The sequence below is a fragment of the Hippoglossus hippoglossus genome, chromosome 19, assembly GCF_009819705.1.
Source record: "Hippoglossus hippoglossus isolate fHipHip1 chromosome 19, fHipHip1.pri, whole genome shotgun sequence".
In the NCBI taxonomy this organism is placed as follows: domain Eukaryota; kingdom Metazoa; phylum Chordata; class Actinopteri; order Pleuronectiformes; family Pleuronectidae; genus Hippoglossus; species Hippoglossus hippoglossus.
This window is the reverse complement of record NC_047169.1, coordinates 72,501-92,500: the sequence shown is the minus strand read 5'-3', so window position 1 is coordinate 92,500 and position 20,000 is coordinate 72,501. Positions and strand designations below refer to the sequence as shown.

Below are 20,000 nucleotides of genomic sequence, written 5' to 3'. Positions count from 1 at the left end.
TTAAGCTCATCTTTAAACAGGACTTAAGTGGAAAGCCAAATAGGCAGTAGACCAAACCATCAGTTGCCTAAAACAGCAGGAGATTGTTGGCTCACTGCAGTCGGGCAGAGCCCACTCTGGATTGGAAACATGACCCAACATGTGCTCCACAAACAAACATTCAGAAAGAAAAGTAAGACCTGCTGATCTCCAGACTCACCACAGTCAATCAATGAAATATTATTTTTATAGGCCATATTCACAAATCACAATTTTCCTCAGAGGGCTGCCTGGGAGGCTGTGGTCAACAGGGCCATCACATGGGTGGATATGTGGGGGGTATCCCAAGCAAGGCTAAGCGTCCTGTGCATGGCCAGCCCCCAAACCTGCACCTGTGGTATGGCTCAGACGAGGACCGCCACCTCTATGAGCCCATGAACCCCAGTTTGCATCCTCGCTGGCTGCAAGGCAGCATTGACACAGGGTCGGTACGGGTGGCGCCATGACAAGGTGGTCGATATTGTGGAGACATGCAGGCAGGAGGCAAACAGGGCCAGCCCAACAACATCGCAGCCGCCAATCCAATTTGCCAGGCAAGGGGGCAACTCTCAGAGCAACGGCCTAAATGTGAGGTCCCTTCTTTAACCCAGAGGTGGATGGAGCATGAGGACAGACCTCAACCAACAGCTGAGGTTTCCTAATGAGTCCACCACCAACAGGAAGATCCTCAAGATTGAGTAGACTGTCCGTTTGGGAAGAGGTAATGGATGTGGCCTTTGAGAGGTAAAGGTATTCTGAGCTAGCAGCTGAGTGATCCCCAGCAGGATGGAGGGCATTTACTGTACCTTCACTGTGGAAACTGGCTGCATAGGCCTCACCAGAACATCTGCCCTGCACCTCCTGAAGATGATTGGGATCACAGGCTCCAAGCTAGAGAAGCCTCTCAAAGACCTGGCAGAGACAGAGCAAGGAAGCTTCTTACTCTGGCTCGAAAAGGCGTGTGGGGAAAACGAAGGTTTGAGGTCCGGCTGCAGGGGGCGTTGGGGTCCACCACCCTGAGATGTTCCAGGATTAAACAAACAGAAGATCAGTAAATGATGGCTGCTGGCTGTTATTGACTCTGCAGTTGGCTCAATGGCACTGGTGGAGGTGCATCAAGCAGAAATGCACAGCAGGTGGACACGCCTGTAGGTACATTTGGTCTGGTTGAGTGGATCTGGGTCCATTAGGATTATTTCCACGAGTCAGAGTTTCTGTGGTCGACCATCTCTCTGCTGTTCGCTAAGCACAAGGCAGCGTGGGTAATGAAGCCATTCCAATGAATTATTAACAATGTAGTGGGATGTGGTTCACTTTGAAGAACACAGGAAACACAGGAACACCAGATCCACACGTGAGAAAAGACAGGAACATGTATTCCACATGTTCCCTCTGCAGCGACGACCAGGACCAGGAACAGGATCAAGGCTTGGACTCCATGACACGGCCAGAAGTATCTGGACACAGGTGACTTCTTCACCTGCACAAAGCTGACCAATCCCTGAGGGACGTGGTTGTGATGTCACACTGGTCAGGCCTTGGGTCAGACTCATGATGGACTACACCAGCACAGGAAGCATCATGTCCTCACTGGGCGGCTGACGGGCGGCCCGAGGGCGCTGCGGCCGCCTCAGAGGACACCCCCCCACCGATCAGCGTGACACAGGTGAGGGACACAGCAGACAGACAAATGAAGATGATGGTGATGATAGTGATGATAGTGATGAAGATGATGATAGTCATAGTGATGAAGATGATGAAGAGGATGAAGAGGATGAAGAGGATGAAGATGAAGATGGTGATGATAGTGAGGATGATGATGATGAAGATGATAGTGATGATGTGATGGTGATGAAGATGAAGATGATGATGACGATGATGATGATGATGATGATAGTCATAGTGATGAAGATGATAGTGATGATAGTGATGATGGTGATGAAGATGATGATGATCATGTAGATGATAGTGATGAAGATGATGATGATGAAGATGATAGTGATGGTGGTGAGGAAGATGATGACGATGATGTAGATGATAGTGATGAAGATGATGCTGATGAAGATGAAGATGAAGATGAAGATGGTGATGATAGTGAGGATGATGATGATGAAGATGATAGTGATGAAGATGATGCTGATGAAGATGAAGATGAAGATGAAGATGAAGATGATAGTGATGAAGATGAAGATGGTGATGATAGTGAGGATGATGATGATGAAGATGATAGTGATGATGGTGATGTGATGTGATGAAGATGAAGATGAAGATGATGATGATGATGATGATGATGATGATGATGATGATGGTCATAGTGATGAAGATGATAGTGATGATAGTGATGATGGTGATGAAGATGATGAAGATGATGACGATGATGTAGATGATAGTGATGAAGATGATGATGAAGATGATAGTGATGATGGTGATGATGGTGATGATGGTGATGATGACGATGATGTAGATGATAGTGATGAAGATGATGATGAAGATGATAGTGATGATGGTGATGATGGTGATGAAGATGATGACGATGATGTAGATGATAGTGATGAAGATGATGATGAAGATGATAGTGATGATAGTGATGATGGTGATGAAGATGATGACGATGATGTAGATGATAGTGATGAAGATGATGCTGATGAAGATGATAGTGATGGTGGTGAGGAAGATGATGACGATGATGTAGATGATAGTGATGAAGATGATGCTGATGAAGATGATAGTGATGGTGGTGAGGAGGATGATGATGATAATGATGATGATGATAGTGATGAAGATGATGAAGATGATGAAGATGTATATATATACATATATACAGAAGCTGTGTCAGAGCAGAGATACATCACTTCTGTCTCTATAACGTCTCTAATCAGGGTTCAGATCTCTTCCACAAAGACTCCATACAACAGTGTGATCAGAGCCAGTGCAGTGATGGGGGGGGGGGCAGAACAGTCAGCTGTTATGCTGGTGATCTCTCAGACAAGTGCAGTGGATGTAGCCTCTTTCTCATCAGAGACCTATGGGGCATTTATAAACTGTATATATTGACACTGGACTGATCTCATCAGGAAAAGCCTTTGACAGGGTTTTCCTCTGGTTTCGGAGATGGACTGAAACTGGATCAAGACCAGGAGCCTCCACCGGACTCTGTTCTGGTGTGTGTTTGGTAATGACACAGTGTGTATTAAAGAGAGAGCAGTGTGTGTGTCAATTTGTGTTCCCACACACACACACCCCAACACACACGCATGCTCACACGCTCACACCCATTGCTGATGATTATCAGGACTCTGAGCAGTCGACCAGAAAACAGACTGATGGAATAAACCCTGACAGTTATTACTTACTGTGTTTATATAAAACCATTGTGTGTCTGTGTGTGTGTCTGTGTGTGTGTGGTACCTTGGGAAGTCTCTCTGGGTCTCCGGGGTGACGAGGGATGACCTTCTGTAACCTCTGGAAACCGTAATCTATAGTTGGCTCGTTTAGCGCTGAGCAGGTAGAGGAGGAAGATGATCAGGCATTAAGGGACACATCATCATCATCATCATCATCATCATCATCATCATCCTCATCATCCTCACCATCTTCACCATCATCATCATCGTCATCATCATCATCATCATCATCATCATCATCGTCATCATCGTCATCATCATCCTCACCATCTTCACCATCATCATCATCATCATCATCATCATCATCATCATCATCATCCTCACCATCTTCACCATCATCATCATCATCATCATCATCATCATCATCATCATCCTCACCATCATCATCATCATCATCATCATCATCATCATCATCATCATCATCATCACCATCTTCACCATCATCATCATCATCATCATCATCATCATCCTCACCATCATCATCATCATCATCATCATCATCCTCATCCTCATCCTCATCCTCATCCTCATCCTCATCATCTTCATCATCATCATCATCATCATCCTCATCGTCATCATCCTCATCCTCATCCTCATCCTCATCTTCATCATCGTCATCGTCATCGTCATCGTCATCGTCATCATCCTCATCCTCATCCTCATCCTCATCCTCATCCTCATCCTCATCATCATCATCATCCTCATCCTCATCCTCATCACATCATCTTCACCATCATCATCATCATCATCATCATCATCATCATCATCATCATCATCATCATCATCCTCATCCTCATCCTCATCCTCATCATCGTCATCGTCATCATCTTCACCTTCATCATCATGGCCTTGCTCTAACATCATCACGACTGATCTGTTTTTCAGACTCTTCATCTTATTGTTCATTGTCAGTATTTGTGTGTGTGTGCGTGTGTGTGTGTGTGTGTGTGTGTGTGTGTGTGTGTGTGTGTGTGCGTGCGTGTGTGTGTGTGTGTGTGTGTGTGTGTGTGTGTGTGTGTGTATGTCTGTAACATACTTTGGTCAAAATACCACAAGGATCATTTCAAACAGCTTTTTACCCTGTATAAAACAGCCCTCCACAGAGTGACCTGTTTTGAGTGCCTGTTCCTTTAAATGCTAATGAGCCAGCTCCCCCCTCCCCCCTCTCCCCCCATGATTTTAAACGATATAAATTACATATTTTATATGATATAAATTATCAAATATGCATCCCATACTTTGTATTCCCCTTGTTGTCCTGGAGTTTTAATTTTCCCAATCACATAATTAAATGTCCCCCTCTGCCCCCCCACTACAAGCACACAAGCAGACAGACAGAGAGAGAAAGAGAGGGGGGGGGGGGGGGCTATGAAGACCATCATTTACCCCTGAACCCCGACATTCAACGGGTACAACAACAAGCGGAGAAAGCAGAATCGCGGGCTGACCTTATATATACAGTCTATGGGGCTGACCAGCGGAGAAATGCTCGTCCCGGGTGAACAGCCCGGCTGCGTGCTTGGGAACGGCGCTGCGCTGCCTCGCAGCCTCGCTGCCTCCGGTGTAAACCCGGAAGTAACGAGTGTGGGGGGACGGGGGGGGATGAGGTGGGGGGTGGGCCAAGACCATGTAGGGAGACTTCCAGTGCCTTGTTACGACACAAAACCCAGGAAGCTCATTCGAGTCACTCAAGCATGACATTTCTGACTTAGAGGAACTATAACAAAACGCGCGAGTGTTTTTTTTCCAGAGTGTTTGGGTTGGTAGACATGAGCCAGATACCCACATTAACCTGGAGAAGCACTAACAAAGTGGAATTTGCATGCTATGTCCCCTTTAAGTCTCTGTTTGTAAAACACTTCAATGTCTGTGTAAAAACTTGACATCATTGTTTGTATGACGACTCTTCTCCTTCAGACTTCCTCTCTTGACTGTGTTAGAATTTCCTTTTTTATTTTGAAATGAAGTTGCTGTACGTTTTGGTTCCTGGTCTTCATTGTTGTGAGTCTGTCTGTCACAGTCATTTCCTTTATGGTTAATTGTTTGTGATGAAAGTCACCAGACTGTGTAACAGTCAATCAATAACATCCCTGCAGTAAAAGCTCCCATCACATTCAGAAAATAGCATGTTCCTAACGATTTGATTGATCTGTATTGATCCAACATGACACCAGGTATTCTTCCCTCTGAAGAAACTGTTTGTTGAGTCGTCAGCTTCCTGTCAGATGTGAACTTCATCACACAGCAAATCAATGGTTGTGACCAGATCCACAGCTGAGGCTTTTATTGTGAAATGTTGCTTTGTTTTTTACTTGCTTGAGATTTATTTCCTGTATTGATTGATCAGGATGGACGTGCTGTGATTTACATTGTTTTAGATGAAATTAATCTTTACTCAGGAAACGATTGGACAGATGCAGTCAATGCTGTGATGTGAGGAACTTACATTGATCAAAGAAAAATGACGACACATGAAAATCTGATGTATGTAAAGCTGTGGCGGTCTGACGTCACAGGAACATCAGGCTGAAGTGATCGATCTGTGATTTGATCTCCTGCCTTATTAAAACACAGGTTTGGAGTTTGTTACCTGTGTAGACGAATCGTCCCGGCGCTCCTTTACAGAACTGTTTGGATTTGTAGGACAGCGTGACCTCGACGACACCAGGGATGTGGCGAGGGGGGGTCTGGACCCGGATGGCATGAGGGGTGATCAACTAGAGAGAGAGATAATCAGTGACATCATGTAATCATTGTCATTGATTGTTGGATGTACTGATCAGGTGAGCGGTACCTCGCTCCACACCAGCATGGTGCCAAAGACGACCTGCAGGCCGTCAAAGAAGTTGTCACCGATCAGAATGACGGTGGCTCCGCCTGTGGTCCAGCCCTCGCTGGGACTGATGGCTTTAATACAGGGAGTGGCTGCTGGACGAGAGACACAGAGACACAGAGACATAGAGAAAGAGAGAGAGAGATAGAGAGAGAGACACACAGAGGGAAGTGTTCATCACTAAAACATCAGCTGCAATGGAAACGTTCTTAGAGGACGATTGACAATGGACTGTCAATCAGAGGATCAGCACTGACATGTTCACTGTGTAAACGTACAGGAAGTGACCTTTGACCTCACACCACATCCTGATAAACTGTCCTGACATGCGACCACTTGGTCTTACGCCAGATGTAACTCAACTCTCATCATGTCCTCAAACACTCATAAAGTCCTCACCCTCTTGTCAAGTCTTGGTCCTGTTGTCAAGTCCTCGTCCTGTTGTCAAGTCCCCGTCCTGTTGTCAAGTCCTTGTCCTCTTGTCAAGTCCTTGTCCTGTTGTCAAGTCTTCATCCTGTTGTCAAGTCTTCATCCTGTCATAAAGTCCTCGTCCTGTTGTCAAGTCCCCGTCCTGTTGTCAAGTCCTTGTCCTCTTGTCAAGTCTTGGTCCTGTTGTCAAGTCCTCATCCTGTTGTCAAGTCCCCGTCCTGTTGTCAAGTCCTTGTCCTCTTGTCAAGTCTTGGTCCTGTTGTCCAGTTTTCGTCCTGTCATAAAGTCCCCGTCCTGTTGTCAAGTCCTTGTCCTCTTGTCAAGTCTTGGTCCTGTTGTCAAGTCCTCGTCCTGTTGTCAAGTTTTTGAACTGTCATTAAGTCCTCGTCCATTTGTCCATATTTGCTCAGATCATTTGTTTCTGAATAATCCACAGACCTCTGTTAGGGTCCGGGGCCACAGGTTGAGAACCACTGATTTATTCCACAGAAGCGATGAAGGTCACACACACACACACACACACACACACACACACACACACACACACACAACATGATTTAATTGGGTCGTGGATTTTATCCACTTTAGCTTAGTACATTCACACACACACACACACACACACACACACACACACACACACACACACACACACACACACACACACACTTGACTGGTAATGACTACTCTCTCTCTTCTTTCAAGTGCAACTGCAGATTAATTATAAAGTGAAATGAAAGAACACTGAGTGTGTGTGTGTGTGTGTGTGTGTGTGTGTGTGTGTGTGTGTGTGTGTGTGTGTGTGTGTGTGTGTGTGCGTGCGTGTGTGTGTGTGTGAGGCTTATCTCTTCCCTGACTATTTAAGATGACATTACAGCACCTGACCTATTCTATTCTTTTCTTTTTGATTCTATTCTATTCTTTTCTATTAAACAGTCGCCGTGTTGATGATAGATAGATGATAGATGATATTTTGACTCAACCAGCTCCCAGCTAGACTTCATTAGAGTCATTGTTCTACAAGGTCAAGAGTTCAGTCCAGTTCCAAAACAAATCAAGTATGTACCAGGTCCAAAGAAGTCTCAGATCAAGTTCCAACAAAACAGAAGTGCAAACAGACAAATCCAGATCAAAGTCCCAAGTGGAGACCAAGTCCTGATCTTTGTGTTTTTGTCCTTCAACAAATGAACATATTTGAGAACAGTAACATTAATTTGTCTCATTCAAAGCAGTAAGGAATATTTATTTTAGTGTTTATTATGACCACATGAATGTTATCAGATTGAAAATCAAACCGATCGGGACCATCGTGATGAGACTTAATATCTGAACGTCTGATCAGACCAGTTTCTATTCTCAGAGAAACAAAGATTTGTGGAAACATTTTCCTGAACATGGTGTCGTTCTGAAATAAAGTCATGAAACTTCTCATTTGACTGTTTTTAGATTGTAAAGTTCACAGTGACTCTGACTCTGCTGTTTGCACAGGAAACAACAGGACGGAGAAAAGGGTTCAAACCCACGGGACTCCCCTGAGCTCTGATTGGGAGAGGTGGTTTCCATGGTTACCATCTTTAATTAGGAGGGCAATTAAAGAGGTTGAACAGCCGCAAAAAGAAACACACACACGCACACACACCATCCTCTCTGGGGACGCTGAGGCGTCTGGTCTTTTTACCCATAAGCCACTGGGGTGATCTCTCTTCAAAGACCAAATTATACTCTCTCTCTCTCTCTGTCTTTCTCTGTCTCTCTCTCTCTCATTGACATAATATATTCCCTAGCTCCTTACCTTAACCTTAACCATCACAACTAAATCCTAATTCTAACCCTAAACCTGATTCGAACCCTAAAACCTAAAAGTCTTTACTCATCTATGCTTAAAATGGTCCTCACAAAGATATGAATACAGGAAGACACACACAGCTTCCTGTAATATGATGTTGGACACCAATTCATGAAACAGAGGTGTGACATGTGTCGTCCAATCAGAGTCATCGATTGAACGACTTTAAAAGAAAACAGATGAAGAACTTCCTTTCTGACTCAGATGACGTCACCACGTTGAGATTAACCAGATCATGTATAAAAGTGACATGGTCTTAATTTACTCCACCATGAAAAGAAGATTAATAACAGTTTTCCCAATAAAAGTCTTTCAGGGGGTTTATTGTTTACATGAATCACTGAAAGGCTTTTATTGTGGAAGTTGAACTGTGGAGCCCCTCAGGCCTCTGTACTGGGTCCTCTGGTGTTACATTTTTGTGACAGTGATATAGTCATTCGAGTGAAAACTCACTCACCTTCAGACGGATCAAGTCTCCGGGCTCGGCGACCATGTTTGGAGTTGTTGTGTACGAACATGTTGTCAGAGACGGCGAGAACGTGGCCGTCAACATTCACCGTCGTAGACACCACCACCTGTGTACAGAGAAAACTTTTTTATAAGCTTCAAAATGTGCCTCGCATCTCTATGTTTATTTTATAAACACAACTAATTATTTACTTTTCATTTGAAAATTATAAAGTGCTGCTGCCAACTCGTGTCAAGAACTTCCACTTTTGTGTTTACTCAGGCCCCTCCCTGTCTGTGATGTCACAGTCTCTCTCAGACTCTGACATCCACTCAGCTGTGGTCATTCATCATTCCCGGCTGGTTGCCATGGCGAGGTTGTTGTCGTTGATCCATGGCGATGGAGCAGAAGGTCACACAGAGAGCGGGTGGAGGTGTCCTTTCTGTCGCCACGGTGACTAACCAGAACATCCTTCACCCTGCTGTCGCCATGTCAACTGGCGACGAGTCCGGAGGCTTCACCTGACTTCACCTGTCTCATTTATCTCATCCCTCTCTCTCTCGCTCTCCACATGCGTGGTGAGGCTCGCTCGCCCCGTCTCCCTCCTCCCACTAACTGGACTGAACATCCTGTCAGCTTGCCCTGCGCAGGGGGAGAGGAAGGGTGTGTGTGTGTGTGTGTGTGTGTGTGTGTGTGTGTGTGTGTGTGTGTGTGTGTGTGTGTGTGTGTGTGGTACCTGAAACCTCCTCATGTCTCGTGGGTTTCCAGCGTTCTTCAGACAGTTCTGGTTACACTTGAGGAAGAACTTCAAGAAGAACCTGCATCAGAACACACACACACACACACAAACACACACACACAGACACACACACACACACACACACACAGACACACACAGACACACACACACACACAGACACACACACACACACACACACACACACACACACACACACACACACACACACACACACAATCAGAAGGTTTTCATCAGATTATAGTTTGTTCTCCTGTGATGAGGGAATGTTTCTATAGGTTTCTATGGTAACAGGACGTAAACACAAACGCAGGACAGATGTTCCTCTGAGACAATGGTTTCACTCTCTGAGGGTATTGATTACTCAGCATTCCAACACACACACACACACACACACAAACACACACACACAGACACACACACACACACAAACACACACACACACACACAGACACACACAGACACAGACACACACACACACACACACACACACACACATACTCTGAACAGATGTTCTGTGTTTGATCAAATGTTTACTGTTGTTTTTAGGTTTGTTGTCTTTATTATTTTTCTCTCTTTCAGCAGCAGAATGTAACACATCTTGGTTAAAGGGATAGTTCACCCAAAAATGAAAATTCCCTCATTATTATATTACATATCCAGAGACTTAAAATTTGTGCATTTAACATCTATGATGAGCCATTTTAGGGGTTCAGTATCTTGCCCAAGGACACTTCGGCATGCAGATGGGGTAGACTGGAATCGAACTGCCGACCTTCTGGTTGGAGGACGACCACTGAAGTAAAGTGAAGTCTTTGAGTCCACAAAACAATGTGTGTGTGCGCGAACATCCGAGGAGGATATCAGAGATATTTAGATGCTATTAAATGAAACCGTTTCGAGTTGAATATGAATGTCAGGCTAGTAGATAATGGGTGAATTTTCCTTTTTCAGTGAACTATTCCTTTAAAGCAGTGGTCTCCAACCTTTTCAAGCCCAAGATCACTTTTTAAATCCAAACGTAAACTGAGATCTACCACCCTGTTATCTTCCAAGAAACCCACTTAGGAGGGTCATATTTTATTTTTTTTGCATTTTCTGTTAAAGGCTGAATGTACGAGCATAAATATACACAGAGAAAGGCAGTTATGCTACTTTATCTATTCAATGAACAATATTCACATTAATATCAATTCATATTTACAGCATCTGTTCAGTGCACAATATTTAGCTTCAGTTCAACACTGCAGCACAATTTTTTACATGGCCTTTGACTTGAATATGGCCATAAATGTGACTATTTCCTGTAAAGAATGAAGTAGACTGATTTTCATATCTTTACAATACAACAGGTACAAAACTTCTATTTCTACTGAATTTCGATATCAGTACACACATGTACAATGAAATGGCTTTTTACATTTCTGCATGGGCTTACATTCAGGGAATGGGTTGTGTTACCAGGCAGGTAAGTTGTTCAGCATAAGTTAGCATGGTGATTTACTCCGATAACAGGTGAACAAGCTTCGTAGTACACTTTAACTTCAGACACAAACTATTCACACCTCTTTCATCTTCCCTTCACTGCTTCTTCATCTCTCCTTCACTCCACCTTTACTCCTCGCTCCTTGTCTCCTTCACTCCTCCCTCATCTCTACATTTTTTTTCTCCCCCTCTTCTCAGTGAAAGAGAGCCAGTGATCGAGGTTGTAAATCTACACGCAGGACAGATTAAGCTTTCAATTTGTTATGTGATAAGTAGGGAAGAACACACACACACACACACACACACACACACACACACACACACACACACACACACACACACACACACACACACACACACACACACACACACACACACACTATTACTCCCTTATATTTATGAGCAGGAAATTAGGACGCACTGCAAATTTATCTCCTCGGGAAAAAAAGGTCACACACACACAGACACAGACACACACTCTCTCTCACACACACACAGACACACACGCTGAAACACACCGTGTTGGAGTTAATCTGCTCTATGAGGTAGAAAATGTAGTCATAGTGTGAGGAGGAATTATACTGACGGTAATGTAATGTCACAGTGAGTGTGTGTGTGTGTGTGTGTGTGTGTGTGTGTGTGTGTGTGTGTGTGTGTGTGTGAGAGATTTACGTGCTGGTAGCAGCTCAGTCTGTTAATCTGATTCGAGTCATTTCCACTGTTCAGGTTCATCTTTACTTTACAGCAGCTGCTCTTTATCTTCATTCTGATTGGTTCTCCTGAGTCTGTCTTGTGTGTCATGTTTCGTGTCAATGAAATTATTTATATTAATAATGTTTTTTTTATGTCTTAAGACTTCGATACATTGAAAAAGGAAAACGATTGTTTCTGTCTGAATCAACGAGTCTGAGTCCATCAGTAATGATCATTGACTGTCAATTAACAGCAGGAAGTTAATTGATTAACTAGCTGATGGATCTGTCACTTTATCAAAAATAAATACTTTTAATCTTATCTAAACACACAAACTCACACATACACCGTAACACGTACACACACACACACACACACACACACCGTAACACATACACACACACTGTAACACATAAACACACACACACACACATTGTTACACACACACACACACACACACACACACACACACACCGTAACACACACACACACACTGTAACACATAAACACACACACACACACATTGTTACACACACACACACACACACACACACACACACACACACACACACTGTAACACATACACACAGACACACAGAATATCACATTCACTGTAACACACACACAGGCCTGCTCCTGGTGTAGAGGGGAGAAGGAGGTGATCAGGGGAGATAATTAAATGAGATAATGAAGAGTCCATCATCTCTCTGTTCACAGAAAATGAAAAGAGACAATTCATGAGAGTGAAGGGGAGGATGAAGAGGAGGAAGAGGAGGTGTAGAGGGGGAATAACAGTGACTAACTTTAGCTCTAAACGTGAGTTCCTCCGCTGCTGAACATAGTCCCCAGTGGATACAATGAGCTCCAGCAACTGCTCCACAAATCACAGCTCAGGCTGGACAAGAGGAGCACAAACCAGGACTCAAACCAACAACCTTCTGACCCCGAACATTACTGTAACAAAAACAACAACTACAAAGACAATAATAACTTTAACGACGACTACAACATCAACAAGAGACACGTGTCGATATCAAAGTTGATTGAGAGACAACGAGGAGAAGCTGAAGGTGTGTGTGTATGTGTGTGTGTGTGTGTGTGTGTGTGTGTGTGTGTGTGTGTAAATTTTTTTGTATTACAGTATATATTGCAGTATAATACAATAGTACTGTATTTATAAAGATCTTTTCTAGCGTTGATGACTCAAAGTACTTCACAGTTTATTGCTGTTCACCCATTCACACACCCATTCATACAGTGTATCTATACACATATATTGGTTGTGTATCTGATGTAATGTGAAGCTAAAACACCAACAGAGATAACAACACTGTGCTGATTTAAATTGTTAATCAATAGAGATGAGTCGCTACCGGCAACGCTTACTGACGCCCCATCAATACTGAAACACACACACACACATACACACCTGCTAAATACCAGTTAGAGGACGAGAGATTCACTGCATCTCTCCTTTTCTGTTTTCTTCTCCGTGTGTAGAAGTGGAAACTTATTGTTTCTGTGGACGATGGTTTTGTTAAAAATCTTCAGCATCTTATTTAAATGTTGCGTTGTGTATCAGATGACGTGTTAAGGGTCAAACTCTGACTTCATTTTCCAGGAAGAAAAAAATATTCAGCTTCATCACCTTCTCATAGATTCATACATTTAACATTTAGCCGGCCGGGGGCCCCTGGGGGCCCCAAACATTATTCTGCTGTCAGTCACCCTGAAACACGGCCAGTAATGAGATTCTCTCCAAAACCCACCTTCAGCATGAGAGTCAAATCACACCTCCACCCGCCACCTGACTGACAGCACGTCGTCTACCCATAATCCAACGCTGCAGACACCAGAGACGCTGCAGACACCAGACCCCCCCACAAAAAAAGATTCTCACATCTGTATTCAGCACGACAGCGGGAAAAGATGAGAGCTTTATTTTCTCATCTTCATCTTCCTCATCTTCATCTTCACAAAAAAATCTTCTCTGATGTCTGGTTAAAGACGTTAAACTGACCGAGGTTCAACCTGCGGAACGAGGCGCCTCGAGGGACGTCACAGTTTCACTGACTTTTCAAAGACTCAGGTCACTGATCAGCTGAAACAACGTGTTTGATTTTAATGTGGGTAAAATAGAGATAAAAAAACACACAACAAACTGAATCTCTCCTTTAAAACTGGTGTAAAGAACAGGAAGTTCCGGACGTCAGTGAAGGAACTTGACAATGTTAAAGCGTCATAAAAAGATGGTGGTCGAGTGTTTGAAGACAGGAAGTGTTTGGTCCAATGATCAACCTCGAGCTGTGACCGTGAACATACTCGTCTCCTTGTATAACTAATAAAAATTAAAACGTAATTCACAGATGAATGTGGCGTCACAGAGAACTCAAGCTTTATGTTGACATTTCTATGGAGACGTGAGGCTGCAGCGGCGAAGCGAGGGCTGGTGTTTGTGCTCGTCTGACCCTGACACGTTTCCTGTTCAGTGGACGCCGCCAAAAACACAGGAGACCTTCCCATCATGCATTTCAGCAGGCAGGGGAAGAAAAAAGAGCAGTGGTAATATGACCACTTCTCTTTTCAAAGAGCTGCCGCAGTCACATCCATCCACTTATACCTCCACACCTCCATCACTCCATCCATCCACCCCCACTACCTCAGAGAAGAGAGAGAGAGACAGACACAGAGACAGACACAGAGAGAGAGACAGAGAGAGAGGGAGAGAGAGAGAGAGAGAGAGACAGAGAGAGAGAGAGAGAGAGAGAGAGAGAGAGAGAGAGAGAAACAAGGGGGGGAAGAATGAGATTAATACTCAGGGGGAGGACGAAAGTAGAGGAGGAGGAGGGGTGAAGAAAGGAGGAGGGGGAGGTGAAAAGAGGAAAGAGTATGATTCCTCATGGGAGAGAAGAGGGGGGCGGGGAGGTAGGAGTAGAGGGAGGAGGAGAGGGGGAGGAGAGGGGGGAGGAGAGGGGGGAGGAGAGGGGGGATTCCGTCTCACTCAGACCAAATCATCTACTAACTAACCAACTCACTAAATAACTACATACCATAATAAAGTGTAAATAAAGATGGACGACATGACAGCTCCTCTAAAGTGAAACCAAATCATCTGGATCACCCCCTGGTGGCTGTGTGCAGTATAGTCAATAACCCACCTCCTCCATGTTAGAGGATGGGATGTGGACCAATGTACACCTGAACTGAAGAACGACTCACACACACACACACACACACACACACACACACACACACACACACACACACACACACACACACACAAGATGCTGCTGCACAACGTCTGACTGAACGATCACAAATGATGATTGATCATCACATGTGTGTGACACTTTGTATGTGGACAGTGATCACAACACTGAATTATAAACAGACAGATTTATATAGCTTTGAACTGTGATAACACACACACACACACACAGTCCAGGCAGAAGAAATATGCTACTATAAAAGTAATGTGTGAGAGAGGGCATGAAGTACAGTCAGAGGCGATCAACATGCATCGCAGGATAATACTGTGTGTGTGTGTGTGTGTGTGTGTGTGTGTGTGTGTGTGTGTGTGTGTGTGTGTGTGTGTGTGTGTGTGTGTGTGTGTGTGTTACCTGTCGATGATGACAGGGTCTGACGGTGTCTCATTTCTGTTTCCACAGCTCTTCTTATCACAGCAGCGACTGAAACAAACATATTATATACATCAAAGGTATTATTATTGTTTTAAATTAAACAGCTTCAGTTTTACAGTGTTTAACCATAGATGTGTCATGTCCAGGTCAAAGGTCACAGGCGTCCCACATGTTTCCTGTTCAGGTCTCTAATCCTAACACTCGTATATTCCTCCCATTATTATATTATTCAAACATTTCAGTTGTTTGTATTGTTTTCTTTTGAATTAAATCTGTTTTATTGTTATTTCTGTGAGTAACTGATATTAAATATTTCCTCTGTATGAACTGAAAATATCTTTTCTCAGGACGAGTCATTTAAAACAGGAAACTTTATTAAAACTGTCAGAGCACAGAGAACTGTTCTGTCTGTGCTTAACCTCTGTTATAAATAAAGTTGTTTTTGTTGAAAAAACCTAGAGTGTAAGTAGAGTCCTACCGGTTCTCCTTTCCTAACTCCTTTCCTAACACTAAGTTTCTCCTTCACATCTTTCCTTGACCCCGATAAAAGCCCTTGTAGACTAAATTCTTTTGTGCAATGACTTTTCAATCAATCAAATTAGTGTCACAGGGGAAGTGTGAGTTCAGAGATTGAGACATTTAAATGATTATTGTTATTGTTATTATCGACTGAAGAAATATATATATAAAACTAAAAACAATATAGATAAGCACTGACAGTGTATTTGTTGGTTTCTGTTCTGTTATTTCATGTGTGTATTATTTAGTGTTTCTCGTGTGGTGATTAATACAGAAGGAAAAAGTTCTGTGTTTCTCTCCAAAGACGATGGGATGGATTTCACCTCCTGACAGTCAGACAGGTGTTGTGTTCAGGTGTGTCTCACCTGCACATGATCTCATGTGTGAGCAGAACTCTGCACATCTCTGGGTTCTTGTCCTGACCTTCATAGATGATCGCCTGAAACACACAGGGAGTAGATGCCAAAGAAGCAGGTGTGAAACAGGAAGAAGATGTCAAACAGGAAGCAGGGGTGAGTTCGAAAAGTCCAACTAATCTCCTTTCCTTGAACACAATGGAAAAACGTCACAAGGGTCAAGGAAAGATGGGAAGGAAAAGCTGAAAGGAGTTAGGAAAGGAATTAGGAAAGGAGTTAGGAAAGGAGAGTCCGTTGCAAAGACAATCAGACTCCACTTACACTCTGTGTGTTTTTTAAACCCACTTTATTTATAACAGAAGTTAAAGACTGTACAGTTCTGTGTTCTGACTGTTACAATAAAGTTTCCTATATTAAACAGAATGACTTTTATTTTAAAGAGCAAACTTTAATCATCACTTTAAACAAGCAATAACAACTAAATAGATTTAATTGAAAATAAAAATAAAATTACCAGATGTAAAATGTTGAAATAATATAATAATGTGAGGAATATACGAGGAGAAAACTTTATATAAGTGGAGAGTTTTATGTGTCCATTCTACAATTAGGGGATTCAAATTACTTCTATAATTGTATTTAGTTCAGATAATTATATCTATATTTATATATTTACATACAGTGTATATATATACATATATATTCAATCAATCAATCAATCAATCAATCAAATTTATTTGTATAACCCATATTCACAAATCACAATTTGTCTCATAGGGCTTTAAGGAATTACAATAATCACATCTGGATGGAACAAAGGCGTGGACTAGTTTTTCTGCATCTTTTTGAGAAAGGACATGTCTGATGTTTGAGATGTTACGCAAGTGGAAGAAGGCGGTCCTAGAAATTTGTTTTGTGAGTATTAAAGGATAAATCGGGATCGAAGATCACTCCCAAGTTCCTGACTGTTTCACTGGAAGCAAAGACGATGTCGTCTAGCGCAGCTTCATCATTAGATAATGTGTCTCTAAGGTGTTTAAGTATTAGAACCTCTGTTTTATCTGAGTTTAATAAGAGAAACTTGCAGCTCATCTAGGTTTTTATGTCCTTGAGACATGAAGTTTAGTTAATTGATGACATTGTTCAGGTTTTATTGACAAGTATAACTGGGTGTCATCCGCAGAGCAGTGGAAATTTACCGAGTGTGTCCTGATAATGTTTCCGAGTGGAAGCATATATAATGAGAATAAAATTGGGCCGAGCACAGAGCCCTGTGGAACACCGTGATTAACTCTGGTGTGCACAGATGACTCATCATTAATTTGCACGAATTGGAATCAATCTGAAAAATATGATTTAAACCAGTTGAGGGCGGTTCCTTTAATGCTAATGAACTGTTCTAGTCTCTGTAATAAAATGTGATGGTCAATTGTGTCAAATGCTGCACTGAGATCTAACAGGACGAGGACAGACACAAACATCTGAAGCTACTAGAAGCTCATTAGTGACTTTAACCAAGGCTGTCTCTGTGCTGTGATTGGCTCTAAACCTCGACTGAAAGTCTTCACGTTACTTTCCTGGAGAAACTCTCACAGCTGATTGGCTACAACCTTCTCAGGAGTTTAGACAGGAAGGGGAGGTTGGAGGTTGGGTTTGATTACAGCTGTTTTAAAGGACCGTGGTACATCCTGATGATAATGACAGATTGATTGTGTTCAGTAACGAGCAGTTTCTGAGATTTCTGTTCTTGATGGTGTATTAGTGCCAGATGAGGGCAGGAGATGGTTGATTTTATTTCTAATAGTTAGAATTTTATCATTAAAGAAGGTCATAAAGATATTGCTCTTCAGGGATGGAGGGATACTGGGTTCGGTGGAGGTGTGACTCTCTTCAATATATATACTGCTCATAAAAATGAAGGGAAAACTTAAATCACACATCAGATCTTGATGAATGATTCAAGTTGAAAATCTTTACTGATGAACATTGTATAATTAGTTGAGAACAAAATGACGTAACAACGACCAATGGAAACTAAAACCATCAACCCACTGAGGACTGGATTCAAAACCACACTGACCATCCCAGTAACAAACTGAAACCACAGGCTGATCCAACTGGTGGGAATTTCATCAAGTCATCATGTGACTCAGTGGGTGTGGCCTCCTCCTGCCTGCATGTTCTCCTGACAACGTCTGGACATGATGCTCCTGAGGAGTCGCAGGATGGAGTCCTGGGGGATCTCCTCCCAGACCTGCATCATCACCTCCTGGACTGTGGACGGACTTGGTGGCTTCGGATGCACCGACACATGATGTCCAATAGGTGCTCAACTGGATTTAGGTCAGAGGAACATGAGGGTCAGTCAATGACATCAGTGCACCAGGAGGAACCCAGGGGCCACTGCGCCAAGAGGAACCCAGGGTCTACTGCACCAGGAGGAACCCAGGGTCCACTGCACCAGGAGGAACCCAGGACCCCTGCACCAGGAGGAACCCAGGGTCCACTGCACCAGGAGGAACCCAGGGGCCACTGCGCCAAGAGGAACCCAGGGTTACTGCACCAGGAGGAACCCAGGGTCTACTGCACCAGGAGGAACCCAGGGTCCACTGCACCAGGAGGAACCCAGGGCCCCTGCACCAGGAGGAACCCAGGGGCCACTGCGCCAGGAGGAACCCAGGGTCCACTGCACCAGGAGGAACCCAGGGCCCCTGCACCAGGAGGAACCCAGGGTCCACTGCACCAGGAGGAACCCAGGGCCCCTGCACCAGGAGGAACCCAGGGTCCACTGCACCAGCGTCTGACAGTTGCTCTGAGGATTTCATCCTGGTACCTAACAGCAGTCAGGGAACTGTTGGCTGTGACATGAAGGTCTGTGTGACCCTCCCAGGATCTGCCTCCTCAGACCTTCACTGATCCAGCAAACTGGTCATAGATGATGTTACAGCAGCTTCACGTTCACCGAGACGTCTCCAGACTCGTTCACACCTGTCACATGTGCTCAGTGTGAACCTGCTCTCATCTGTGAGGAGAACGAGGCTCCAGTGGTGGACCTGCTAATTCTAATGTCAGCCCCATGTTGGTGTGGACCAAGCAATAATGTATCTGCTGCAGAAGGCATACTCCTGCCTCGACAGACCCAACACAACAGTCCGGATCGTGTTCTTCGACTTCTCCAGCGCCTTCAATACCATCCGGCCCAAACTGCTGAAGGCTAAACACAAGGACATGCAGGTGGATGCTCCCCTGGTCACATGGATAAATGACTACCTGATGGGCAGACCACAGTTTGTGTGTCTGAGCCCCCCAGGAGGATGAGTACAGGGACCTGAATCACTTGCATGTGAACGTGGAGAAGCCAAAAGAGATTGTGGTGGATTTCAGGAGGATTAAGCTCCAACTCAGTCTGCATCAGTGGGACTGATGTGGAGATTGTCCCATCCTACAAGTACCTGGGCGTGAAACTGGATAATAAGCAGGAGTTGTCCACTAACACCGAGGCTGCTTAAAAGAAGGGTATGAGCCGGCTCTACTTCCTGAGGAGGCTCAGCTCCTTCAATGTCTGCAATAAGTT

General features: G+C 43.8%; 1 protein-coding gene across 5 annotated transcripts in view; it reads right to left on the bottom strand.

Moving 5' to 3' along the window:
• ebf3a (EBF transcription factor 3a) overlaps positions 1 to 20,000 on the bottom strand; it is a 34,438-nt gene that overhangs the window by 8,837 nt on the left and 5,601 nt on the right. For 3 of the 5 annotated variants that reach the window (XM_034571105.1, XM_034571107.1, XM_034571108.1), the window contains exons 5-11: positions 16,436 to 16,509; positions 15,531 to 15,599; positions 9,712 to 9,793; positions 8,985 to 9,102; positions 6,217 to 6,350; positions 6,013 to 6,139; positions 3,427 to 3,515 (exon numbers count right to left, since the gene is read on the bottom strand). In XM_034571105.1, the coding sequence (XP_034426996.1) occupies positions 3,427 to 3,515; positions 6,013 to 6,139; positions 6,217 to 6,350; positions 8,985 to 9,102; positions 9,712 to 9,793; positions 15,531 to 15,599; positions 16,436 to 16,509 (693 nt within the window). The remainder of the gene's footprint in view (positions 1 to 3,426; positions 3,516 to 6,012; positions 6,140 to 6,216; positions 6,351 to 8,984; positions 9,103 to 9,711; positions 9,794 to 15,530; positions 15,600 to 16,435; positions 16,510 to 20,000) is intronic. The other 2 variants (XM_034571106.1, XM_034571109.1) reach the window with 1 other exon arrangement.